The 26,509-nt window shown below is 35.9% G+C and overlaps 4 protein-coding genes across 6 annotated transcripts; 3 read left to right on the top strand and 1 right to left on the bottom strand.

Annotated features, from left to right (window-relative positions):
* Positions 1-470: 470 nt before the first annotated feature.
* On the bottom strand, positions 471-9,199 carry LOC123217243 (GBF-interacting protein 1-like). Its single transcript, XM_044638138.1, is given in 12 exon segments — positions 471-1,337; positions 1,812-2,309; positions 2,667-2,822; positions 3,067-3,364; positions 3,974-4,364; positions 4,770-4,955; positions 5,043-5,437; positions 5,534-5,663; positions 6,083-6,124; positions 6,127-6,184; positions 7,511-7,554; positions 8,620-9,199. Coding segments are annotated over 12 exon segments (2,655 nt in total). The 5' UTR covers positions 8,783-9,199; the 3' UTR covers positions 471-1,043.
* A 2,282-nt stretch (positions 9,200-11,481) lies between these two features.
* LOC123216517 lies at positions 11,482-14,105 on the top strand. 2 transcript variants are annotated; one of them, XM_044636948.1, is made up of 4 exons: positions 11,482-11,576; positions 11,947-12,242; positions 12,713-12,901; positions 13,767-14,105. In XM_044636948.1, exons 2-4 carry the CDS (start codon positions 11,997-11,999, stop codon positions 13,848-13,850), a joined length of 519 nt encoding a protein of 172 aa, XP_044492883.1. In that variant the 5' UTR covers positions 11,482-11,576; positions 11,947-11,996; the 3' UTR covers positions 13,851-14,105. The 2 variants fall into 2 exon arrangements, with proteins under 2 accessions (XP_044492883.1, XP_044492882.1); XM_044636947.1 differs by having other exon boundaries at positions 11,544-11,663.
* A 476-nt stretch (positions 14,106-14,581) lies between these two features.
* LOC123216516 (long chain acyl-CoA synthetase 8) lies at positions 14,582-19,980 on the top strand. Of its 2 annotated transcripts, none has more exons than XM_044636946.1 (12): positions 14,582-14,791; positions 15,798-16,370; positions 16,466-16,546; positions 16,661-16,933; positions 17,259-17,390; positions 17,474-17,647; positions 17,790-18,019; positions 18,270-18,387; positions 18,664-18,795; positions 18,930-19,064; positions 19,164-19,370; positions 19,664-19,980. In XM_044636946.1, exons 2-12 carry the CDS (start codon positions 15,822-15,824, stop codon positions 19,826-19,828), a joined length of 2,196 nt encoding a protein of 731 aa, XP_044492881.1. In that variant the 5' UTR covers positions 14,582-14,791; positions 15,798-15,821; the 3' UTR covers positions 19,829-19,980. The 2 variants fall into 2 exon arrangements, with proteins under 2 accessions (XP_044492881.1, XP_044492880.1); XM_044636945.1 differs by having other exon boundaries at positions 14,599-14,791; positions 15,776-16,370.
* Positions 19,981-21,396: 1,416 nt separating this feature from the next.
* On the top strand, positions 21,397-26,471 carry LOC123216657 (ribulose-1,5 bisphosphate carboxylase/oxygenase large subunit N-methyltransferase, chloroplastic). The gene is made up of 12 exons (XM_044637151.1): positions 21,397-22,269; positions 22,823-22,986; positions 23,103-23,186; positions 23,311-23,368; positions 23,830-23,883; positions 24,359-24,430; positions 24,536-24,616; positions 25,137-25,309; positions 25,638-25,740; positions 25,818-25,949; positions 26,039-26,161; positions 26,237-26,471. The coding sequence occupies exons 1-12, from the start codon at positions 21,889-21,891 to the stop codon at positions 26,321-26,323; spliced, it is 1,512 nt and encodes a 503-aa protein (XP_044493086.1). The 5' UTR covers positions 21,397-21,888; the 3' UTR covers positions 26,324-26,471.
* Positions 26,472-26,509: the final 38 nt, after the last annotated feature.

The raw sequence follows: 26,509 nt of genomic DNA, 5'->3' as shown, positions 1-26,509 counted from the left end.
GTTGATGTTCGAATGGCAATTATGACGGCTTGCTGGGTTGGGAAGAAACAAGTGTTACATATAATAAGGAATATCGGTGAATCCAAGAGGCACCAAAAAAAAAATGCCGTCGGCCGACTTAGTCAAAGGGTAAGTGATAAGATTTAGGGAGGTTTACAAAGAGGGCTCCGTGGCTGATCTGGTGATTGTTATTTAGCTTATGTTGGGTTGTTATCAAATATCAATACCGGCCAGCAACAGCCCCGAGGGATGTGATCATGAGCACCTTCAGTGAAAATCCATTATATAATAATTTATTAACATTAATCATCGAAATAGCAAATAAAGAAAATAGAAGAAGAGATGTTTAATCTTTTTCTTGTCACAAGAGAAACCCAAGTTAAAATAAATCCAGGAGGCCAAAAAGGAAAACCCAGCCCTCAATCCTATACCACCTATGAAAAGCATTAATTTACTGTTAATCAGGTAACTGAAACAATAGAGAAGTTGCCTTCCGCTTTACCAATTACAACTTACAAGAGTCCAGTACATCATTTTCATGCTATCAAAATTCACTTTACAGGTAAGACAGCTGAACCACAAGACAGGAGGAACGGAAAATTTTCTCCACTAACCTATATATCTTACCTTCCAGAGCCCTATAAAATGGGAAAAATAATGGACAACAGTAAATTTTGAGTTCAGAAAGTTACAGCAAAAGGTGAAGAAAAAAGATTGAAACTATGAAATGGAAAATTGGTAACATCATATAGCAGCAGCAAGAAACCTGCACATGCCAACCTTGACTAACTTAAAATGGTTGACATCAGTTACAGGAGAACCGCAGCTGTTATGTCCTCAACCCAACCAACAAGAAGATGCTACTGGCAAATATATATATTTTGCAGCCTCCTTTCTTAATTTTACACTCTCAAATCCAGCCAGTGTTGTATCTTCTTCATTTTCCACCATCTGAACTCGTTGGAGTTCCTAAGAATATTTCCAAGATTGGACTTTAATCTCTTGTTTTACCTGCTAACAAAAAGAAAAAAACTACCCCTGTTTCAGTAGCTACTGGGCCAGTTGATCTGTGCATGCTGTGGCTGCTGATAAACACTGGCCGCTGGTCCCCCCATTTCAACAGCTCCAGCCATCGTCTGAGATTGTTGTAAAAGTGGATGTACTGTTGCTGCTGTTACTGTTTGTGCAGGGTGATAGATACCCACAAAGGTGCCATGACCAGCCTGTGTTGGAGCTAAAGTTACATGCTGACCTTGAGGAAGGTTGTAAAATGAACTCCCTGGCAAGCTGGATATCTCTCGGCCTGGTGCAGCTATCCACACAGCAGAACCTTCACTCTGCAGAAGAAGTAAATCCATCACTGTACAAAAAGGGGTGGATACGAACCAAACTGAACCCCAACAGCCTCTGACTCAAGTTCAGCTCAAATGAAAAATGGTTCAACTCAGTTCGGTTCATGTTCAACTCAAGTTCATGGTTCGAGTTCGCAGTTCATTGACAAAATGACATTGTTTTACCCAATAATGGATAAAACGATATTATTTTGATAATTGTTTGACATAACTCGAATCGAGCCAAGTTTGAACTGAATTGAACCATCCCTCAGCTCGCGAGTTGGACTAAACCGAATCGAACTCCCTCTATCTCGATTTCAGCTAGGTTTTAAAAACGAGCCGAATAGGATTGACTGAGCTAGCTTAGCTCAGGTCCAGCCCTAACGAAAATGATTTCCCTTCAACAGTAAAAGGAGGAAGGCAAAAGGAGCATTCAAATTGGATAAGTCAAATTAATTAATAAGAAAATAAGCAAACCTGTTGTCCAGTGATGTAGACATTGTTTTCCTTGAACTGGGATGCACCAAGCTCCTCATTAGGAGTAGAGTTGCCAGCTGTTGCAGCAGAACTGGGAGTATAGCCAGCTGGGGAAGACCCATATGGTCCATAGCCACTTAGCATTCCAATATGGTTCGAGTTACCAGTATTTGTTCCAGGTTTGTACTGCAGAAGTGAAAATTTGGCACCTGTTGTAGCTGCTGCTTGTGGAGCTGGATAGACACTGCCAGCTTGAGGTTGCTGAGGAAATGCACCATTGTTTAAAAACTGATGGATGGTAGGAGGTGGAACATAGAATGGGGAGAAATAGTGGCCATATGGAATGTAGTTTGGAGGATAAGATATATGCACTCCAGTTGGAGGACGGAAAACAGGAACTGGTTGCTGAGTCACAGCTATAGAACTCTGCGTGAGTCCAGCAGCTTGAGTTGCCAATGGAGTTGGACCTGGTGCAGACAGGACTAAAGAATTCCCACTCTATATGCAGGAAACATAAAAGCGTTAGAACTTAAGCTTGCAAATATAAAGCAAGATCAGCATCTCAATTCAATGTTATCAGACACCCAATATAGCCTTCACTGCAAAGTATAGGTACATGCTAGAACAACATAACAGCCACATCCATACAGCAAATTCTAACACAAGAAATATTGAACAACCCCAATCATCAGCTAATACTTGATATGCATAGATAACTGATGAGTGGATATTCAAGATTTAACCCCACAGTATAACATCTTCAGTAAATCATTTTTATCAAGGAAATAAATGAAAAAACTAAGTTGACATTTTCTCTAAATTGAAAATAATCAAAGGCTCCATGATTGGACAAACCTCTTGTGGAGACTGAGTAGTCTGTGGTGGCAACACCGAAACGTTCCCATTGTATTTGCCGACAACACCTGGCGGAGGAAATGGGGAAACACGACCGTCACTATCAGCACCTGATCGGTAGAACTGAGCATAATAACTTGCTGGATCAAATGGTTGCTGGACATGGATAAAGAGGAACCAGTAGTTGATTTTAATGCAAAAAAAGAGTGAAATAACTACCAATAGCAATGCACAAGATACTTAAGATACAATTGATGCTATGAGTTCATGATATTTCATGTTTCATTTAGCATGTAAAATCATTATCTAAGAGGTAATACATAGCAGGTATATAAATTTAGCATATCATAGATGTACAATCAACACAAAAATCACTAAACAAAAAATTTTGGATGCTCACTACAAAGCTTGGAAGCCGAGAAACATCACGAGCTTGAGACTCAGAGTTTTCAAATGGTGCAAACTGACTCCCTAACACGGGAGGCGCAAAACCAAAACTGGAGTTGGGATTAGTATGAACCACTGAGTATTGTTGGCCTCCAGAAAGCAAAGTTGTCTCCTGCTTTGATTCATTATACTCTGGGACTGCACTGTTTGATACATCACTATCAGCCGACAAATTTTCGGGTACATGATTAGGTGATTGTGAATGATCAGGATAATCTCCTATTTCAGCAGTTGCCAACGTGTTTTCATTGCTGAAAACAAACAATTTCAACTTATAAAATATCTGGACAAACATCCTGCATCTGCAGAGTAACAAAATCCCAGAAGCTAGGTTCGACATATTAACCACAACAGCGATATAAGTGAAAAGACCAAGAATCAGACTGTCTTACCGTTGTAAATGTTCATTAATCACAGCTTATTCCAATGAACATGAAAAATAACAATAATTCATTACAGCCTTATGTAATTTTTAACTCTATGTGAAGCCATCAATAGAATGGTAGCACAAACATGCCTCACTAACCTGAGCAAAAACCATTCTTCTATAACCCAAGAAGATTAAGGAGTGCAGTAATCTACAGAAATAAAAGGCATTGACCAAATATTATGAGGTTAAATTGAAGCTTTCAGCATGATCAACAAATAGACAAATAAAGTTCCTAATAACCAAATGAACAATACCACTGTTTCATGAATGATCAGATTCAGTGGTATTATTAGCACAGGCAACGCAGAAGATTTAGTTAAAAGGAGGGCAGGCACCAATAAGTTATTCTTCCTACATTAAGACAAAGGAGAGAAGGGGAGTGGAAGGCTTTTTACATCAAAACCTAAACAAAAAACTCCATGTTACAAACCTTGCAGTCTGTTCCTTCATAGTTTCTTCAACAACCTGAGAAGCTTCAGACACAGGTGTGGAGCTGTTCTCACTCTCCTGAGCACTGACATAATTAGTCGTTACCCCAAAACTAGGGTCAAAACTTCCAAAGCTCAATTTGGTTCTTTCAGATTCAGGAACATGTATATGGTTTGGAATTATAACATGCTGACGTTGTGGAAGATGTAACTCCCCCAGCTTTTTCTGCAGTTTTGATGTTGTTTCTTCTAAATCCAGAACACTTGACACGGACTGTGGTTGGGCACTAGCTTCAACTAAAACACTAGTGACTTCAGATGTGGCAGCCGCTCCAGGTACTTGAGTAGTAGTGGGGTTTGTGGGCTTTGGTTTCCACTCCTTGTTAGAACCACCTATTATAGAGAAAGATCATTAATTTCTAAATGAATCTACAGAAGGTAATCTAGCATTAATCAGTTCTAGTAAGAATATGAGAGTATAATATCATGCAGACATGTATTTCCAATACCCTAATCTAGAGAAGAGATTTCCAAGCTTACTCAATGGTCAATACTCCAAGATAAAATCTTTTCCTCAAGCATACCAAAAGGTCCCAACTTAATGTTGATTATTCATACCACAATTAATTAACAAATTTACAATCCCTATCAAAAGCACACTTGTATGGTACAATATCAAACATATGCCACAAATAACAGGTGTGAACTATGCAAAGTATTTGATGGTCAAACCAATGCATTCGCCCTAAATTTTATTAAAGAAGATTTTAGTCACACATTTCTAATCCAAAACAATACCTTTCTGAGGGCCTATTATCTCTTGTGACCTGTTATTGTAATTAGATGGAGGTCGACTAACTGAAGAGGAACTATGGATAGCAATAGACATGGGCTGGGAAGACTCAGTAAGCTGATTCTTCATAATACCATGGGATTTGCTTGGCACCTTTCCTTGCATAAATGAGCTACCAATCTCAGATGGCACTGTCAATAAAGGGGGAGAACATCAGAGTTGATCATATCACATGAGAAAATTTTTTCCACAGTGATAAAAATTGTTAAAACCCTCACCAGCACTTAACTTGTTCTCTGCAGCAGTATTTGGTTCATTGGAAGTTCGATGACTCCCCACTTCACGCTTAATTGCACCCACTGCACCAGGGAGCTGTATATCATTAGATGGCACCAACACAGGATCTGAAGATGAGAAACAGACGGTTGATGAAGACAATGGGCTGGAAATTGGAGCAGGCTGCCCCTGTGTTGACCCAGAGCCAAATGCAATGGTGGAAGTCTTGTTTGAATCAACAGGGGAAGGTGATCTCCCCAACTTATTAATGCCAGCAGCTGATGAAAACACTTCAGGTTGATTTATCCCAGTTCCTGCTGGTAAATCAGAGGAGTGCAGAACACTTGTGCCTTCAGAAGCTACAAGACAGGGACCCTTGGCCATGGCAGATACAGAGCTGAAAGAGATACTTAAACTGTAAACTCTACTGTCTATCAGTTTAAAAAATTTGCTTGTAGATGCATGAGAAAGTCAAATTGTAGACAATAGTCACCTTGCTGCTGGAGTTGTTTCTTTATGTTTTGCTTCCAGGGGTGTTGGAAGAGTTGGGCCAACACCCTTTTCTGCAGGTTGACTGGTTCCATTTTTCCTTCCAGAACCAAATTTCTTGCCACCACCAGCGTCTAGAAATAGGTACACAAGAAAAATTAACTTAGCAATCAAATTAATCCCAACAATGCAATAAACTATGTCCTAAACCTTTGTTCTATAGCTGATCCTTTCATTAAATCATCAAACATCATAGCTAAGAGCCAAGAAAAAGATGATGAAAAAACAATCAACTCGGTACCATCCAAGGGCACAGGAAAATAATATGTTTAAAACAAACATCAGCAATGTCACCTAATTGCACAGAAAATTTGTTTGAATAAACTGAGCAAAATGGTGCAGTTTATACAGTTACTAAATAAGTTGCAGGCCTTTAGTACTGCAAGTCACAGCAAGGCATATGAAGTTAGGAAGCAAACACATGTAGATGCAGCAAAATCGGAGTGTGAATCCGACATCATAATTTTAAACACTTTGTCCGAAATTTGCTTACCACGTGATGGGTAATGGGACGAGAAATTAGCCCGGCCACCCTACTTCCCTGGCCCTGTAAGGCAGGTCTCCACCGAGACTCTGCAGACTCTCTGTTCACATTCTGCAACAATAAAAATGAGCAAATTCATAATAATACTAAAGCTGAATTATATATCTGAAGAAGAAAAATATCAGGTATTATCATATCACCCATATAATCTAAACCTTAAATATCCAAAAGTTATCAAACCACTTGATCTCCCCACTATGGTTCAATTTTTACTACCTGCACTCACCTGATCTTAGTATCATAGACATTCGAACAGAGACAAAGACGTCCAAACAAAAATAGGTATGATTTGATCATTTGATTTGGATATATCACTCCTAAATATCTAAAGCCAGAAATGCACCTGGCAAATGGGCAGGCCGGATACAAGTCAGGTCGAATAAAAGGTCACCTTATGTGAGTAAGGATTACAAAGATCGGCACCCAGCCTTGTGGGTACACCTGCATCCATGGGCTACTTGTGACTTTTATTTGAGTTTCATTGCCTAAAATTCATTGTGTGTCGCTTTGAGATCTTGGGTTCTTAGCTAAAGTGTGAATATTAATCAACAAAGGGTCACATTCCCCTCTAGTTAGAATTAGAAGCTCCAAAATGGTGAGAGCTCCATGCTGTGAGAGCCCCAAAAGGAGAAAAAAAAAAACAACTAGGTCATGAATGAATATAGATTGGATGGGAAATTCTGAGTCCATAATCATCCCAAAACCGCAAAGGTTCATACTTTCTCCTCTGTTTTTTTCAACTCAGTTTTAGTTGTTTATGTTATAATGTGAGTTTTAACAGAATTTGATGTTGTTTTTGGCAGAATGAATGGGTAATTCAAAAGAGTTCAGGTGGGAAGAAGACTCATATTCCAGAGCTAGTGAGATTAGGCTCTTCTGGTAATAATGAATTTTTAGTCCTTTTGGTTTACCTCCATTAATGGATGCTTTTCCTTCTGATAATAATGGCAGAAAGTCCACAAAACCTGCTACTGATAGGCTTACATGGCCTGCTTCTCCAACTCTAATCTCACTGACATTCAAAGAACACAACAAAATTCAATTAATTCCTTCAACAATCCTCTCATCCCCGTTTCTTCCTCCAACTGGACCGATCTTTTCCCACAATTTCCACTTCCAAATTCATTTTATTCTCCTTTGTCCATCTCAGTTTCATCAAATTTCCAATTTCCAGTTTTTTCTTTTAATTTATTTTGGGTACCAATGATTATACCTGGCCCGCCCACAGAAAATAGGTTTTACAATGGTATAGGACCAAAAACCTAGACCCCGTTCCTTTTTTTTGGGCAGGTCCCAACGGGCAACCCACCCATTTGCCATGTCTAGCCAGAAATATACAAATCTAAAAATTCATTGTCATTGAGAAAATTCGCTTACCTCTTTCCTTTTGTCACGTTTCCTTTTGACCACATGAAATGTATCTGTGAAACCATATATAAACTTTGTTATATTGATTCAAGGTTGCAAATAAACTAAACACTTACAAATTTGCTCTGAACAAAATTCGTGACCATTAACAAAATAAAACATAAACAAAATCCAACTGTCAAACAGGAAAAAAAAACAAAATTCAATATACTCAACAAATTGCTTGCCACCTATCAATAACTGATAATTAGTGGAAGAAATCTTTAAGCTGCATTACAGGATCATCAGCAATTTGTCATTACCTAAATAAGTCGTAATACCATAACAATTTCATATGTGATACCAAGTTGATTCTCCTGTAACAACGTCTGAGAACCAAAAATTTGTAAACCATCATTATATGTCACAGAAACCATGCTAAAATCTAACAAATTGCAATGGAATTCTAAACAAATGCCTAAACAGCACCTCTGAACTGATAAGTAGTCTGTAATAGATTCCCTTCACGATACCAAACTTCCCCTAAACATATAAAGTGGCTGAGATAAAAAAAGGACCTTTAACTCGAAAACTATCCCCCATCATCACCACGTGTATGTGTAGCATAAATGAATGCCATGACCATAACTAAATAATGCAAGTTGCTCCACCAGATATATTGATCCATATCAACATCCCATTAAAAATGAATATATTACATCACAGAAATGTATTTCGTTTCACTACATATGCGCAGTCTCATTCAAACCAATCCGCTTCCAAGAAACTGAACGTGAGCTAAAAGGGAAAACCCTATTCATCATTAAAACAGCGCACTCACGTGTAAGCTACTGAATTTGTAAATTTAATTGAAAAAAAAAAAAAAGAACTATTTTCAGTAACACTCTAAATTTCTCTAAATAGGAAAATAAAGGTGTCGCAATCTAGGTTTAACCCTAAAAACAGTAAGTAATCGACAGTGGAAAACCTATCCAAGCAAACCTAAAGAAAAATTAAGAAAAAAGATAAATAAAACCCAGATGAGTTGACACAAAGCTGAAAATGTGGATCAGAAACAATGAAAACAAACAAAACAAATCGAGATCAACCGGCATAGAGAAAATTAAAAGAAAAAATACCCTGAAGGAGAAGCCTGTGAGCAGTTTCATTGGGATCCATAAAGCATTCTTTAAGCATTGCATGAATATCCTCTTCACTGTGATTACCTGTGATCTCTTTTATGTTTGCGATCATCTTCTTCGTGTTGCTCGGGATTGAAACCCTAGACCCACCTCCGCTCATCTTCACTCACTTTTGAACACAGCCCACAATCACAAACTCAATGCCTCAAACCCAAAACCCCACTATCTCTTAATTAATTAAATATGATTGATACAACCAAAAAGAAAAAAAAAGCCACAAAACAAACAATATATGTCTATGTCTCCCTCTTTGTGTATGTAGTAAAGAAATTAATTATCGAAAGAAAGAGAGAAATGAAAGAATAGTTGAGAAGAGAAGTGAAGTGAAATGGGTTTTGATTGTGTACTGATGGGCTTTGTTCTTCTGTCTGAATTTGATCTCAAGCCGAAAGAAGAAGAGAAAGAGAGGGCAAAACTAGTGTTTTTTAGGAGTGTAGGGCTTTCTGGGGTTTCCATTTTTTTTTTTAAATTCTGTATGATTGTATCTGATCAGCTTCGAGCTTCCTACACTATTTATATGATATAACTTATCAGTCCCTATAGGTTTCAAATTATTCCTTTTCCCCTAGAACCTTGCTAACTCTCTCTACCAAGTAATGTGGTAATTCTGTGAAATACATCGCATTAGCCAAAAAACCATTTCTCTACCAAAGTTTGACGAGATTATATTCTCATGTTTTAAGATTTAAATAGTCAAATTTTTACTTATTATATATTTTATTAGTGAATTTTATTTTATTTTTATAAATAATTATTTTACTTTTTTAACTTTTATTGTAATTATGAAATTGACATCAACATTTAAAATAAATATTAAATTATTAATATATTTTTATCAATTTAAAATTGTATTATTTATATTTTAAAAAATATTAAATTTGATTCTAATTTAAAATATTATATTTTATTAAATTTTTTATAACTATTAATGACATATTAAAATTTAAATTTTCAAAAAATAATATGTTTTGAGTTTTTAAAAACCCTTTAAAATTTTTCATTAATACCACAACCATTTTAAAAAATTTTAGTTAATCTCAAAACTTTTAAAAAGGAAAAATATAAAATATATAAAAAAAAAGTAAAAATATAAATAATAAGATGTATAATTATAGAAAGAAAGCAAACATAAATAATTAAATAAAACAAAAAAATAAAAAAAATATATAAAATGACCTTTCTCTCATTTCAGTTAATAAAATTTATTTACGAAAATAAATAATAAGTGAAAATTTAACTTTTGAAAAGTTAATAGCATGCAATTTCCTTTCAACAAACTTTGGGTGAAAAATTGTTTTTTGGGCCATCGCATGTTCACATCTCTTGTGTAATAATAGCAGCATGCAAATAATAAACGGATATAATTGTCAGATTATACCCTTCTGAAAATAATGTTAATATCCTTTTGGACAGTTATATGCCAAATTATTCCCGATAAGTCAATAATTTCTTACATATTTATTTGACATTAACACATTTAGCAGTCCCATTTAATGCCACATGGCTAAAATCAAACAATGAACTCTCTCCAGTAAGGTTACTATATAGAAAGTAATTTAAGTGGTAAAAAAAAAATATTTTATATATAAAAATATATAAATTTAAATTTTTTTAACAAATTATTAAAATTAAAATTTTAATTTATTTAATTTAATAATTATTAAATCGATTATTAAATAAAAAGTTTGCCTTAATGAATATGGTAAGTTTGATAACAAAAATATCTATCCTGTAATGTCACTTTCCCGACCGAAAAGATTTATGGCCGTTTTTGACATTCAGTAGAGTGAGGTGGAAACTGGAGAAATGACCCACCCGGAATTAGAACTATCATTGCATGCTATTGTATTATTCCAACTTTATCAAATTCTGATGACCAACGGATCCCGACTTTGATTTTTCTTTTTATCTTTTAAAACCAAACCTCTCTTTCTAATTGACTTTAGACTATTTAGGACTTTTCGACTTTGCACAGCTCACGAACGCTTCAACTTTCACCATTCGGATTCTTTTGTTCGTTCTACTTTCACTCTCTTGTCTCTTTTTAAGGCAACGCCTGTTAAAAAATAATGTGTTTGTTGTGTTTTATTTTTCTTCATTAATAATTGCAATAGATAGTTTGATTACAGAATAAGTTTGGTGTATCGTTAACAATTTATTATGAGCAGGGGTATATTTGTCAGGTTTTTAAACTTGGAAAGATTGTATAGTTTTTTTTACAGGGTGTCAAAGTTACAAGTTCGAAAATTTTAAATAAATTAAACACAAACAAAAAATCTGAAGTCTAAACGACTAAATTCGAAGTTGAAACAAACCAGATTCAATTCAATAGGTCTACCCATATGGGACTTCGGATGGGACTATGCATGTGGGGACTAAGGCTTTTATGGGTCTGTTGAAGAACCCATAAAATTAGTGAGGGAAATATGCTAATGTTATGAGTCCAATACAACTAACTATTATAAAAATCGAACTAGGATTATTAATTATTTTATTTCCCCGACAATTATAGGAAGAAATGATAATACAATGCAATTAAGCATCAAGTGCAATTTGACCTCGTTTAAAATAAACAAATAAATAATTTAAGATGTTTTCAATTAGATGCAATGCAATCAGGTAAATAGTAACAAAAGGGCCATAATTTAATATGAGACACAACACAACTACCAATTATTTTCAAGAAATGAAATAAATATTATTTTTCATCAAATCCTTGTTTACAATTCACGGCTCTAATTCATTTGGGCTTTGACTTGGGCTATAAGCCCATCGGGCAATTCTTAACCTGGCCTCCTATGGTGCATAATCTGTCCAGACCAGTCTTTAAATGACATGATCCAGCTGCTAGACACGTTCGTCAGCAATTCTCCTTTTTTCGTTATAAATTTCAGGTATTTCTCGTTGCGTGTGGTGTATGATGCATGCGTGATGTTCGTTAGAATGCTTCAGTGAATCACTCATTTTGTAAAGCAAATTAGGTTTGGTCCATAAATCTGAGTTTACTTTTTTTAAACTTTATTTGAAAACTGCTCTTAAAAATATTAAGCCAAGCTCTTGTTTTGTGAAGCCAAAAAAAAGATTGATTTTGGAAATAGAATTTCATTTTTAGCTTCTGTAATTCGGTTGCTGAAATTTCTGAAGATTTCAGGCAAATATTTTTCTCAAATCGAAATTTCGAATACTATGATAAGTAACATCTTAGTCTACATATTGTTAATTCAGCTGAAATTCTAAGAAGATGTTTTTTTGCTATGAGTACAGGTGGGTTTTCTTTGTAGAAGCCAAATAGTGTGGAATCTAGTTTAGTCACTATGTATGGGATTAGACAAAGGTTGTTTTTGGTTCACAGAAGGTTACATACATTGTCCCGAGATGGCCCATCAGAAAGCTTGAAGGGAAGGGTTGCTGAGTTGGAGAAGATAAGGAAAAAGAAGAATGTGAAGAAAGACCAGGTGTTTGTTGAGGTTCCTGAATCAAAATCATATCTGGACACGGCCACTATGCCAATGTATCTCACTGTTGCTGCAATTGCACTCTTTACCAAGTTGCTCATGATGGTAATCTGCTTCCATCTTTATTTAATCAAGTGTTGTGATTTTTAGTTTTGCTTGTGCTGACCTGCACGTGTGAGTGCACAAGAAAATAACGAAGTTGAATGATTTATATACGAGAGTTGGTTCATCATTATATTAGACTGTCAAATTAACTGCTTTGCCTTCTTGTGGAAGTGTATTTGTAAGTTATGTACGCCCCAAATTGAGTGAGAGTGAAGAAAATCAGTAATTTGTGTAGAAGCGTTGGGCCCTGATAATATCTTCACGAAATTGCTCCAAGTTTTTCGGTGCTTTATTTTTTTTTTCACTAAATGTGAACTAGTAAACACTTGATTTTTTGTTGTTGAGCTTCTATGGTTTGTTTTCAGAAAAAAGAAAAAATAATTTACCTTTGTGATGCTTCACTTTTACTTTGAGGGGTTTTTAGTTTGTTAGGTGGTGATTTGACAAGGTGATATGTTGAGAACCTGCAGTATGATGACTCAATTTCCCAAGAAATGACTGAGCGTAGAATAAAAAATGCTCCTCCTGGGCAAGGCACGGTTAGGATGCTGACTCGTGAAGAGTGGGAGAAATTTCGGGAGGTGAGGCCAAGGACTCCTTTTGAATCTAAACTTGCTCGTCCAAATGCACGAATAAGGACTGGAGAACCAGTGCACATGGTTTGTCACTCAACCTCGTAGAGCTTAATTGTCTTTCATAAGTGAATCAATGAATCTGTTTTGTGTTAATCTTGCTAATGGTAGTTTAAAAACTAAATGCACTAATGACAGTCCTCAGAAATTCTTTGTTTTACACAGCCAGCAAAATATCAGTTAATCGTTTCTGATGAGGCTGTTGAGAGAACAACGGCACTCTTAACCTCTCTTGAAATGCTTGTACAAAACTGTGCTGGATTTTCTGAGGAATATCCAATAGATAGACTAAGATGCTAGTTACAGGAATAAGAATATTTACTGGTTGCTGAAATATTATTTTTTAAGTATGTGATCTTTAAATGATTTTATTTCTTCTAGCACCATAAAGTGACTGCAGAATCGATCACTATAAGATTTTCTATTTGGTACTATAACACAGCAAAATTTCCTGTTTGGTTATGATTGCCATACCTTGATATCGTAGTTACCTGCAGTTTTTTTTATTTCTGAGACTGTATTACTTACTTTAACTGCAATCTGATGTCCTAGATACATAATCAATTTGGTAAATCCTATGTCTTATTTGCTTTACTCATCCCTTCTCTGGGGAATGCTGTATGGTAGTTTCAATGCTGGAATTTCTTGCTGCATAATTTTATTATTTGGACTAGTTGATAAATTAAGGCTCTGTTAACAACTTTTTTCTCCAGAATGTAAGAAACAACTAACAAACTGTATTGTTCTGCAAGAGTATCTTTCTTTTATATCGCTATACTTTATCTTACTTTTTTTTCTGCTCTCATGAAGAAACAAGATACTTGTCCCATAAATATTTGCAGAGAAAGATTCGAAATCTGATATTTGCAGCTTATGTACCTGTTATCTACAGGATGACTTGAAGGATTGGTCAATCGATGTGCTCACAAATGCATTCACAAGGGCTGAAGAATGTGCCAAACTCAATTCAAAGTGATATCAGTGAAAGAAGACTTTCACCAATCCTTCCATCTCTTTGAAATAAGGTTTAACCTCACCAAGGGAAAATCTTAAAAGATATTGATGCTTGACATGCAGAATCATAGATGTATTGGCATAAAACGTTATTCATAGAACCATATTATACGTTTTTTGTTGATCTGCTAGAAGAATATTCATTTAAAAATAGTTCTGTTATTATATTGACTAGGTAATCCAAACCAAAGGATGAATAAATCAAAGAATTGAATCATCCAATATGTTTACACTGAATTTATTATCCCATTGTTCTAACTCTCCAGTTAGCAGCTGGTCTTATTTAACTTCAAATGTCCTCATCTCACTTTGTAAAGCCTCTATTAAGTTGTTGATTATCATGAAATTGTGCATCGTTTGGGATCTTCATTCATTGGCGAATCCAATCAAACGGTAGAGGTGTGTGCCTCAAATCACATTGGAAACCAAAACAAACCAGAAAGCTGCTTTTTCCTCCTTTCGTATGAACTACGCGAATCTCACACGTGCCAGTCCGGAGGACGTAACTTATTACGACACGTGTATTTTTTACGTATGCCTTATCATCGTGCGACTGCCCAGAGCCTCACATTTACCCACACATAGTCCGAAACTTGCCATAAGTCGTTAGAATAATGCTTGGTATGAATAATTATTTCCTCCCTAAACTACCCCTCACGGTCTTCTGCCGGCTTCCGGAAGCCCACAAATCTTTTCTTCATTTAAGGGGCAAATTTTGTCATTTCTCATCCACCAACTCATTTTCATATCAATTTTTTAAGTATTTAATCACAGTGACGCCGTTGGATTCTTTGTTTTCCACTTTTCTAATTGCTTGTCGAACTTCTTTATGTGATCTATTCCTATTGTAATATCAATAATACAGACACTGAAGGATCCCTGAGGTTTGCTTTTGTTTTGAAGGTAAAGTTGAGTTTTTTGATGGTTCTTTTTCGATTAGAACCATGTTGTTGTGGTGATCATTTTAATCGTGATTGATGTTGTCGTTTCTTTCTGAGAGAGTTGGGTTTATTTTTAAGGGGTCTGTGTATATATATATGTCTGTTGTTTCTCTAATCTTGATCATCTTTGTTTCAGAAGTTTGAACTTTTGAAGCTAATGATAGCTTTATTTTAATGAGGTTTATGTTTCATGTATTAGAGTGAAAAATCTGATCATGACGTGTAATGTGTTTTGCGTCTTGATGTTGGGTTGATCATGTTCCTTCTGGACTGTTCATGAGACGACGGTTCGGATCACACTAATATGCATAGTCCTTTTTTTTTGGTTAAGGAAAAATAAAGCAGAAGTATGATGCGGCATATTTCGAAATAAGGATGATACCGTTATTTTAGAACTGCCTCATTTATTTATTAATTATTTTATGTCCTGTCATTATTTGAAAATCAATCACTTTGTTGTCATGAGTTTTATGTGCTTACCATTGTTGCTGTGAAATTCATTACTCGTATAAGAAATTTAGGTCCCAAAATAATTTAAATTTGCTTATAAATTCTTCAGCTTTTCTGCATGAGTGTTGGGGTTGTGTTGCAATTATATCTCCGCTTCACTCTTCTCTCTCTCTCTCTCTTTTGTAAGCTGGGAAAAAACAAAATGGTTGCTAAGAATGAATTATTTCAACTTCAGCATAAAACCTGATGCATTTCTGATCAATGTTTGTAAGATTTTTAGGCACTGGGAAAGACTGCAGTAGGCTTCTAATTTTTTCATAGTATCTTATCATTATTGGTTGTACTTTTTGGATATTGTTGCAGTGTATGGGACTCTAGTGATGTTGTACATTTGATTCTGTTGAAGTTTTCTCATCCATATTTAGAAACATTAGATAATGTATTGGGTTGTAGTCAAATGATGGATTATGTTGCCAATTCTTTTCATCATATTCAGGTCATTATTTGGTTTATCCCAGAAAGGAGTGTTGTGTGCATTCACAATGGAGAATTCTGAAGGAAGTTCGTATAACCCACCAACTTTAGAAAACTTAGTCAACACTGTTGGCTTATCTGCTGTGAAAGGTATTGGGATGTATGGGATTGTTGGTGCTGCTGTTGTTGCTATACTTGTACCAGTTTTGCTGTCTAAGATGTTACTTGGTAAGAAGAAGGTAAAACAAAGAGGAGTTCCAGTAGAAGTTGGGGGTGAGGCAGGTTATGCAATCCGCAATAATCGAGCATCTGAGTTGGTCGAAGTTCCATGGAAAGGGGCAACAACCATGGCTGCACTCTTTGAACAGTCTTGTAAAAAGCATTCACGAAACCGATTTCTAGGAACAAGAAAGTTAATTGATAAAGATTTCGTTACAGCTAGTGATGGTAGAAAGTTTGAGAAGCTACACTTGGGCGATTATGAGTGGCAAACTTATGGAGAGGTTTTTGATCGTGCTTGCCACTTTGCATCTGGGCTTGTTAATTTAGGTCATAATGTGGATACCCGAGCTGCCATTTTTGCTGAAACTCAGGCAGAGTGGTTCATTGCCTTTCAGGTGTTTCTGGGAAGCTATAATATCATCTACTTTTTTATTTCTTTTGAACAGGTTGTTGATGCAACAGAATACTGAATTAGTTATTTTGGATTCAGGGCTGCTTTAGGCAAGGTATTACTGTTGTTACTATTTATGCTTCTCTAGGCGAGGATGCTCTCATCCACTCACTGAATGAGGTGAAAAATTATTGGCTATGATATGGATGATTTATTGCTTGCAGATCAACCTATGTTGATCCATGGCAATATATATAAAGATAATTCTTACTCAGAGCCTTGACATGTTTACAGACGCAAGTGACAACCCTGATCTGCGACTCCAAGCAATTAAAGAAGTTGTCTGCTATAAGCTCGAGCCTAAACACTATCAAGAACGTCATTTACTTTGAAGGCGATGGAGCTGCCAATGATTCTGACTTCTCTGGAAGTAGTAGCAAATGGACAATTTCATCATTTTCTGAAGTTGAGAAACTTGGGAAAAGAAGTCCTGTTATTCCAAACTTGCCTTCCAAGAATGGAACAGCAGTTATAATGTATACAAGTGGCAGTACAGGCCTACCAAAGGTTTGTTTCTTTCTGTTATATTTGTTATTTGAGGCATACTCTAGCAACAGGGCAAACCAAGTACCAGTTTTCTTGCTAAAGAGGCTGACAAACTGGAAGATTCTTCTTGTTTTATTTCTGGGGTAGATATTTGGAATTTTCTGTATCTTGGTATAATTAATATATCACAATTTTTTCCCCTTTAATACAAACATTTTGTTACGTGTCTGCATGCCCTTGATTTCCAATTCTTGGATAAAGACCTTCCGATTTGAATGTTTGTTTTATAATTCCTGATGCATGTGTTATCATTTACTCTAACATGGTACAATTTGAAACAATTTAGGGAGTCATGATTACTCATGGGAACATTGTAGCCACTGCTGCAGCTGTTAAGACTGTGGTTCCAGGACTGGGACAGAATGATGCATACCTTGCATACTTGCCCCTAGCCCATGTTTTTGAACTGGCAGCTGAGGTACCTTCATATCTTCTTATGTACGTTAGATGTTTTCTTCTTGTGTACCTTCATAGTGTTTTAAATTTTTTGTGGTTGTCCAGTCTGTGATGTTGACTGTAGGTTGTGCAATTGGCTATGGTTCACCGTTGACTCTAACAGACACTTCTAGTAAAATTAAGAAAGGAACCAAGGGAGATGTTTCTGTCTTAAGACCAACTCTACTGACAGCAGTTCCAGCTATTTTAGACCGTGTTAGAGATGGAGTTGTGAAAAAGGTGTAAACTCATGTTGACACCATGGAATACTTCTATATGGAATGGTTTTTTGGCATTTATGATTGGTGCAATTGTTTATTTTGAGTATATTAGGTGGATTAATTTTCTTTTGCCCTTCACTTATTAAAATGATGTCATCCAGGTCGAGGAAAAGGGGGGATTTGCAAAGAATCTTTTCAACATTGGGTATAAGCGGCGACTGGCAGCTGTAGAAGGAAGCTGGTTTGGTGCTTGGGGACCTGAGAAAATGCTGTGGGATGCCATTGTCTTCAATAAAGTACGAGCTGTACTTGGGGGTCACCTCCGATTTATGCTCTGCGGTGGAGCTCCTTTATCTAGGGATTCCCAGCGGTTTATCAATATTTGCATAGGGTAATAACTTCTCATCTTGTTATACCAAGATAACATAAGGGAAAAACTTACTCCTTTTCTTTGTATGAATGCAAATATCAGATAGTTGCAGGTGACATCTAGAGGAAATAGTCATTTAAGAGTGCAGCCTCTTACATGTTTATATGTTAGCTCTTACATAAACGACATAAAGCCTGGAGGCCATTGTACCATATTGTTTGTCAAACTCATACTTTTAAGTTGATTTTTATGTATATAATGTTCTTATTAGGGCTCCCATTGGCCAAGGATATGGCTTAACTGAAACATTTGCTGGGGCTGCATTTACTGAGGCAGATGACACTAGTGTGGGCCGGGTGGGGCCGCCTCTTCCTTGTTGCTACATCAAGGTTTGCCGGATTTCCACCTTTCCTAGGAAAATCATTTTGGCTTTTCAAATAAACTGGCACATTTATGAAAAGAGAATTATCTGGGTTACTCTTTATTTTGTGGCCAGCCTGTCTGAGCTTGGCATAGCCACAGAAAGATAAGATTTGACTGATTTCACTTCATGAGACATGTTTTACTCCCTCTTTTTTGGAATTAATTGGTGATAAAATGTAGTAAGGTCCCCATGTGAAATTTGAAGAATTTGGCCTACTGAGAATTTTCTCTTAATATTTCAGCTTGTTTCCTGGGAAGAAGGTGGGTATCTGACTTCTGACAAACCAATGCCCAGAGGAGAAATTGTTGTAGGGGGGTTCAGTGTAACTTCTGGTTACTTTAACAATCCAGAAAAAACTAACGAGGTGTACAAGGTAAATCTATGTGCATGTATGCTACATGCCTTAACACTTGGACTATCATCTGATAAAGCATTTTGCAACTTGTAATTTGTAACTGATCTCATAGCCTATGATTACTGGCCATTGTGGTCTCTTACATGCTGCAGGTTGATGATAGGGGCATGCGCTGGTTTTATACTGGTGACATTGGACGATTTCACCCTGATGGATGCCTTGAGATTATTGATAGGAAGAAAGATATCGTCAAACTTCAACATGGAGAATATATTTCCTTAGGAAAGGTATATTGAATTCGATTGGGTGGAACGTCTTTGAGCAACAATATGTGCCTAGATTTTGCTACAGTGCTTTTTTTTTTTTTACTAATTATCTGATTACAGGTTGAGGCTGCTTTGATGTCAAGTAATTATGTGGATAATATCATGTTATATGCGGATCCTTTACACAGCTATTGCGTTGCTCTTGTTGTTCCATCACACAAGGATCTGGAAAAGTGGGCCCAAGAAGCTGGCATCAAGTACCAAAATATTTCAGAGCTGTGTGACAAAGCCGAAACTATCAAAGAGGTTCAACAATCCCTTTCCAAGGTTTGGTTTCTTTATCCACTAAAAGGTCTCTTGGGAATATCTAACATGTTACACGTGCATACGACATTTGATTTTTTGGTGTAGTTGTGAATGGGTTTCTGTTATACAGTCTTGTGATCTGAACTAGTGCAACATTCAATGTGATGTTAATGTCATTTTCTTAAAGAAGGCTGACAGTTCTATGTATGTGCCGTGAATTGGGGAGGAATGGGGACAAAAATTTTCTTGCAACTCATTGAGTGAAAGAAAACTAAATCGACCCCAAAGATTTGAGAGCATTCTATGTTCTGCAGGTAGGAAAAGCTGCAAAACTGGACAAATTTGAGATTCCTCAAAAAATTAAGCTGCTGCCAAATCCATGGACACCTGAGTCTGGATTAGTTACTGCTGCACTCAAGATAAAGAGGGAACAACTGAAGGCTAAGTTTAAAGATGACCTCCAAAAGTTGTATGCTTGAAAAATGTAGTAATATTTTTATTTTCATTGCATTATATTATGTCAGCTATCCTGAAGTCTTTCAGATTTTCTCAGAAAAATAAGCTTTTCTAACAATTTGTAAGGTTGCTTCTTTTTGCAAATCAAAGTGTGTTGCTGTTTGATACTGTTAAATCTTCTTGTTGATGATCTACAGGAGGTTGTATTGCTTTGTCAACATGCATCACTGTATCACTGGAATTACCTTCATGGTGATATATATATATATATATATATGTGTGTGTGTGTGTGTGTGTGTGTAAAATATGTTAGGGTTAGAATAATGTTGATCACGATAGTAATTGATATTTTAATTTGAATAATTGATAGGATAATTATTAAAAGTTTTGAATTTGAAGATTTGGATAATAAGATTAGGGTATTGGAAGAATAAAAAGAGTAGCAAAGGAGAAAAAATATTGTTTTGGTTTCTAGGTCTGATTAGGACGTCACAGCACGGCATTGTTTTCTTTTCCCGGTTTTTCATGTCTGGTTGTGTGCTGGATATCAGTATGTTATTGATTGAACTAGAGTTGCAGATCCAAGTCTCTTATGACAATAATTATAGATGAGTTGACAAATGCTCTTCAAGACCTGATTTAGTATGGATGAAAAAAATATGTATGAATAGGAGCCATGAGTTATATTAGCTTCTTTCTGTATTTAATTTCTGGTCCAAGGTCGAACAGACATATGATCTGGATTCCACGTTTTATACTTTTTTCTGTTCCATTCATGAATAATCAAGTTTTATTGATGAACATTATATCAAATGATAATAACTAGTACTATGAACATCATCACATCCCTGGAACTGAAATTATCTACGGTAATCCCAGTACATGGTGAATGTTCAAGTAACAAAGAGAAGCGAAGAATCTGAGAGATAACCAAAACGATTGTGGAAATAGTTTCTGATCCTTGTTCTTGTGCAAGATGAATTCAATTTCCTAGCATCTATGAGTGTTCTAAAAAATTGACCTATACATGAGCTGTGGTCTTCTCATCTTTTATATCTGGGTGTCAGCTGTGCCAACTTGCTTGTAGGTTTTGATATAAAAACCAAATGGAGAATATAAAATTTACTCTTGCTCTGATGAGTCTTTGCCTAGTGAAACAAGCATTTCTGACAGTGAAGGCCTTAAGAAAAGATACAATGCTGGACCCAAATATGGGATGGCATCAACAATATGGGAAAAAGCCAACGGCCTTTGTCATACCTGCAGAAAGAATAGGTACTTGAATGTTTACGATATAACGCCCTTTCAAGGAATTTTGAAGGCAATCCTATCATCATAAACCCAAAAAGGAGAGATTCCGTCACTGGGGTAATGTTCTGTTGAACTGAAAAATCGACCAGCCAAAGAAAGGGAAATTTAAACAATATTATGAAACTAAGAGAGTACAGTCAATATGACGAGTGCGTGCATCTAATGGTCTTAATTTAACCATGACTTCAACCTACATCAACAGATAAAAACTTGCCGGGGTTCGGTAAGGAGAAAGATTGAAAACATAGTACATAAGACCACCCCGCAACACAAAAAACAAAATTAAGACTGTCCAGTCACTTCCCTCTTGAACATTAACCTCACTCTCCAAAACTGACCCTCTTTATCATCTAAAACTGGGTTTTCTCCTTCATCTAAGTTCCTAGAATCTAACATGCTGGGACATCTTTGGAGAAGAACCCTTTTATGAAATGGGAAAACCTAAGCTTTAAGGTTATGGAGTTTCAGGAAAATGTGGGACTCTGGGGTGGGCGGGGGCGGCGTTGTTGTAGTGGGAAGTGAAAAAACAATGTTGTTAAAGTTGCAAATTTGGAAGAGATGTGTAGGTAATTAATATGTTTCTTTCAAATAGACAAAATCAAAAACTCAAGACCTCTTATTAATTTCACAAACGACGGCGTTTCAGATTGGTTAAATGAAACACGACTGTTAAGAATCACCATTATCCATTTCATAGCCTCTGACATATTTTCTTCGTCTTCCCTTTATCTTCCACGTGATAAGCTCTCTGATTGTCTTTTGATACGAAGCCATGGCCGAAGTTTCTAGAATTTTGCACACCACTCTCCTTCCCACCTTCTCTCATTTCTACAACAACCCAAATTCTCACACTTCCTTCACAACTTTCCCGCGGAAAAGACATGTACTTCAGTGTTCAGTCTCAACAACAAACGAAACAACCACTTCCAAAGCGACTGTGACCCAGAAGGTCATTACGTGGGGATGTGACGTAGATTCGTTGGAGAACTCTTCTGATCTTCAAAAGTGGCTGTCTGAGTCGGGACTCCCTCCTCAGAAAATGGGCATACAAAAAGTCGATGTGGGAGAGAGAGGTTTAGTCGCCTTGAAGAATATTAGGAAGGGTGAGAAGTTACTTTTTGTTCCACCTTCTCTTTTTATCACCGCTGACTCGGTAAGCTCCTTTCTTATAATAATGATATTACTAGTTATTAGATAGCTTTTGTAGATTAAGCTTTTGAGTCGATTGCTTACTAGTAAGGTATAATATTGGCTTTCCATGACTTGAATAAGCTTGAATTTTAATTTATATTGTTGTAGCGATATTGAATGAGTTAATTGTTGCTGTAACAGAATTTTGGTTTTTGCAATCATAAATCATGTATAATAGCGATTACTGGATATTTGTAGATCAATACATGTTAGTTGTTGACTTGTGAAGGCCTTGGCGGTAGATCGCATGATGAAGCTTTGAATTTATGTTCTCATGTGAAGCAGATTCCAGTGCAGCTTATGAATTACTAATCATAGTCTTTTTACTTTTTGTAGTGCTTTAGTTCTGGCAGTGTAAATTATCTTTTTCTTTTTTTTTTAAATGTTTCTTCAAGGGATTTTACTGGTATCCCTTTTAATTGATTTAATTATATAATATGTTTAATGTCTAATTTTGTCGGGTGCTAATAAATCTTTTAGAGTGTGAGTAATGTTCTCTTAATCTTTGGTGATAGGAATGGAGCTGTCCACAGGCTGGTGAAGTGTTGAAACAGCATTCCGTACCTGATTGGCCTTTGCTTGCTACCTATTTGATTAGTGAAGCAAGTCTCCAGAGATCTTCAAGATGGAGCAATTATATCTCAGCCTTGCCTCGACAGCCATATTCACTTCTGTATTGGTAAGAACACATTCTTTATTACTTTTTCCTTTTGTGGAGATTTTAAAGTGCTATTTCTCTACCATCAAAAGGGTCTACTCTCAGTTTTCCCCCACAGCCTTTCTATATTATTTCAGGACACGTGCTGAACTAGATAGGTATCTGGAAGCATCGCAGATTAGAGAACGGGCAATTGAAAGGATTACCAATGTTATTGGAACGTATGGCTTTGTTTTTGACTATCTTCAATGCTTGTTCTTGTTTATACACCTTCATTGGCTTCAATTTCTTATTCTCATAAAAATCTTGTAATATACTATTGAATGTTTATTTCATCGTGTGCAGATACAATGATTTGAGGCTGAGGATATTTTCCAAGTATCCTGATCTGTTCCCTGAAGAGGTACTTATTATATATTTTGGATCTGGAGCTGAAATCTGAAGCATACATTTTGATAACCTGCTATTGATAGTAGATATTTTTCTATTACTTCTTCCATATTTTCTTAACCATTCATGTAGAGATGATATTTCTCTCCTTGATTACCTGAATCCCTCTAAAATAAGAATCAAGGAGCTATTAGAAATACCAGTTGCAATGATCTGCATATCATTGTAGTGCCTCCCAAGCTGATTCTTATGCTAATCTTCTTATCTTTTTAAAAGCTACTTTATTTCCTTGTTTTCCCTTGATACATGAAACAACATGATGTAATTAATATAATTTTTAGTTTAAATTTATGATGGATGATCTGACATTTTGTAGTGGAAGCTGTTTCTGGAGTTCCTTAATTACTTGTATGTACTACTACTTTTCTTTTGTGAATGCCTCTTTTTTGATATTGCACCCTATTTAAATTGCAGATATTCAATATAGAAACCTTCAAATGGTCATTTGGTATTCTTTTCTCACGCTTGGTAAGAAAACTTATTTATGATGTCATGGTTACTTTGTTGCTTGGTTCACATTATATATCATGCTTCATGTAAAAGATCTGGATTCTTGTAGGCAATGAATATGCAGAATTATGATCTAACCAGAAGTCCTCCCCAGAATGTTGTTTGAAAAAAATTAGTTATAGAAGAAATTCGGAATCATGAATAATATTTCTTTAGGAAAGAAGCTGTCAAGATTTTTTAATTGTGGGTCTGAATTCTAAACTTGGATACAGATGGGCATACCTTAAATTTAATAAGAAAATGAAATAAATAGTGTTAATTGCAAGGCATTGTTCATATCTTTTAACTTTTTGGCCTTTGACTCACATAAATGGTACTTCTTTTCTTTATTAAATTTCATTTTATTGAACTAAACTGAGAGTTTCATGTGTACAAGAATCAAACGTTATTACAAAAAGTGGTCTTTGTTGACTTCTTATTTCCTTATATACAGGTTCGATTGCCCTCAATGGATGGAAGGGTTGCCTTGGTTCCCTGGGCAGATATGCTCAATCATAGTTGTGAGGTTCATAGATTATTTTCTTTGTGCTACATCTGTAATTTAAAATAGCATCTGTTATGAATGTGCTTAGTTTTCTAACTGAGTTACATTTGCATTTGACTGGTCTAGGTGAAGACATTTTTGGATTTTGATAAATCTTCTCAGGGAGTTGTGTTTACTACTGATCGGTCATATCAGCCAGGTGAGCAGGTAAACAGATCTAGTAATTTTTGTTAACAAATCTAAAGCTGATCAGTACAAAAAACTCTAGATAAACCAATTGCTACAACGCACTGACCATTAAATAATATAAGAGGAGAAAAAAAATATGAACCTCATTGTTGTTAAGGTATATGTCTTGAATTAATTCCAAATTTTAGAAACTTCCTTGAAAATAATTGTTGGCTTCTAATAGATCTGAGGTTTGGTATATACTCGGAATTTGTCCATATATGAGATTACTGCTGAAGACTAGAGAAAAGAACCTCATGGAGCAGATTTGTATATAATGATATCCTTCATGCATATTGCAAACAGGAGGAAGTATGATGCATTATCTCTCTATTTCTATCTCCCTTTGCACACTCCAAAGTATCACTGAAATTTCCTAGGCTTGTGTGGATTATTAAATTCAGCACAAATTTGTATGAGTTTGTTCAGTGCAGTAACAGAGATGCTATTGACTAGTTTGGTTATATATATTGGCAATTTCATGCATCATATCATGCAGGTTTTCATATCGTATGGCAAGAAATCTAATGGAGAACTTTTGCTGTCATATGGATTTGTTCCAAGGGAGGGAACCAACCCTAATGATTCGGTAGAGTTGCCATTGTCACTTAATAAATCAGACAAATGCTATGAGGAGAAGTTAGAAGCTCTGAGGAAGCACGGATTGTCAGCGTGAGTTTCTGATAGATCTTTGTTTGATTTGCTCTGATTCATAGTTGTCCCAGAACTTTTCATATATCACATGATACCATATGTAATGGAGTGTTATCATGTTCTTACTTGAGTAAATCAGAAAGCATAAATTTACACATTTCAATCTCCTTGTATAACTGATATAGCCATGTATCATGATCTGATTGTTTTGTTTAAGTATCCCACAGGAAGGCATAACTTTGTACGTGATTTCATGACCTTTGTTTTCCTTTTTATACAATTGGTTGCATTTGCTAATTCATTTCATGAAACTTTAACTGATGATTAAGATAATTTCTTTTCTCAGATCTGAGTGTTACCCCATACAAATCATTGGATGGCCGGTAGAGTTAATGGCATACGCTTATTTAGTGGTCAGCCCACCGACTATGAGGGGGCAGTTTCTAGAGGTTTGACAAGTTTAGCTTTGTGTTAAACTCTTAGTATTTTATTATTATGTAAGATGTCTAAAAGATATTTCCACCAGATGGCTGCTGCAGCATCAAACAAGACAACCTCTAAGAAGGATATAAAATACCCTGAAATTGAGGAAGAAGCATTACAGTTCATCTTGGATAGATGTGAATCAAGCATCTCCAAGTACTCAAAATTTTTACAGGTGAAAGAACTTCCTTATTCTTATGAGTCCATACTTACGTTTTAAAAGAAGTTATATAAACACTGCACGTTGGATTTGTTGACTTTCAGGAAAGTGGATCAATGGATTTGGATGTAACATCTCCGAAGCAACTCAACCGAAGGGTGTTTCTAAAACAGCTAGCAGTGGACTTGTGCACTAGTGAGCGGAGAATACTATTCCGTGCACAATATGTGAGGATATATCTTTTGATTTCAAAGAATTATGCTACTGATTCATCTGATGTTGTCTTTCTGTGCTGGATGCAGATACTTAGAAGGAGACTGAGGGATATAAGGAGTGGCGAACTAAGAGCTCTAAGACTATTTGACAATTTCAGGAAGCTTTTTAAATGAGTGTTTCCCTGTTTTGTAAGCAACAAGATGCTTTTTAAACGGGTGTTTACCTGTGTTGTAAGCGGCAAGATGTTCATCAGAAATACTTGCTTTTTAGGCTATTGCTTTGTCTCAGTTTGCAATGGAAGTTATGCCAACTTTCATGTCCTATGGTAATGGCGGCTTTTTTAGAAACCAGGACCCAAC

The sequence above is a fragment of the Mangifera indica genome, chromosome 5 (genome assembly GCF_011075055.1).
Source record: "Mangifera indica cultivar Alphonso chromosome 5, CATAS_Mindica_2.1, whole genome shotgun sequence".
Taxonomy (NCBI): Eukaryota; Viridiplantae; Streptophyta; class Magnoliopsida; order Sapindales; family Anacardiaceae; genus Mangifera; species Mangifera indica.
Note: the sequence above shows the minus strand (reverse complement) of the source record. Positions and strands in the feature narration are given on the sequence as shown.

Coding starts and splice junctions, on each gene's coding strand:
- LOC123216517 (XM_044636948.1), top strand. CDS start 11,997: ATGTATGGGATTAGACAAAGGTTGTTTTTGGTTCACAGAAGGTTACAT. Junction 12,243..12,712: donor TTACCAAGTTGCTCATGATG/GTAATCTGCTTC, acceptor GAGAACCTGCAG/TATGATGACTCAATTTCCCA. Junction 12,902..13,766: donor CTGGAGAACCAGTGCACATG/GTTTGTCACTCA, acceptor TGTTATCTACAG/GATGACTTGAAGGATTGGTC.
- LOC123216516 (XM_044636946.1), top strand. CDS start 15,822: ATGGAGAATTCTGAAGGAAGTTCGTATAACCCACCAACTTTAGAAAAC. Junction 16,371..16,465: donor AGTGGTTCATTGCCTTTCAG/GTGTTTCTGGGA, acceptor TTTTGGATTCAG/GGCTGCTTTAGGCAAGGTAT. Junction 18,796..18,929: donor AAACTAACGAGGTGTACAAG/GTAAATCTATGT, acceptor TACATGCTGCAG/GTTGATGATAGGGGCATGCG.
- LOC123216657 (XM_044637151.1), top strand. CDS start 21,889: ATGGCCGAAGTTTCTAGAATTTTGCACACCACTCTCCTTCCCACCTTC. Junction 22,987..23,102: donor CCATATTCACTTCTGTATTG/GTAAGAACACAT, acceptor ATATTATTTCAG/GACACGTGCTGAACTAGATA. Junction 25,310..25,637: donor AGGAAGCACGGATTGTCAGC/GTGAGTTTCTGA, acceptor TTCTTTTCTCAG/ATCTGAGTGTTACCCCATAC.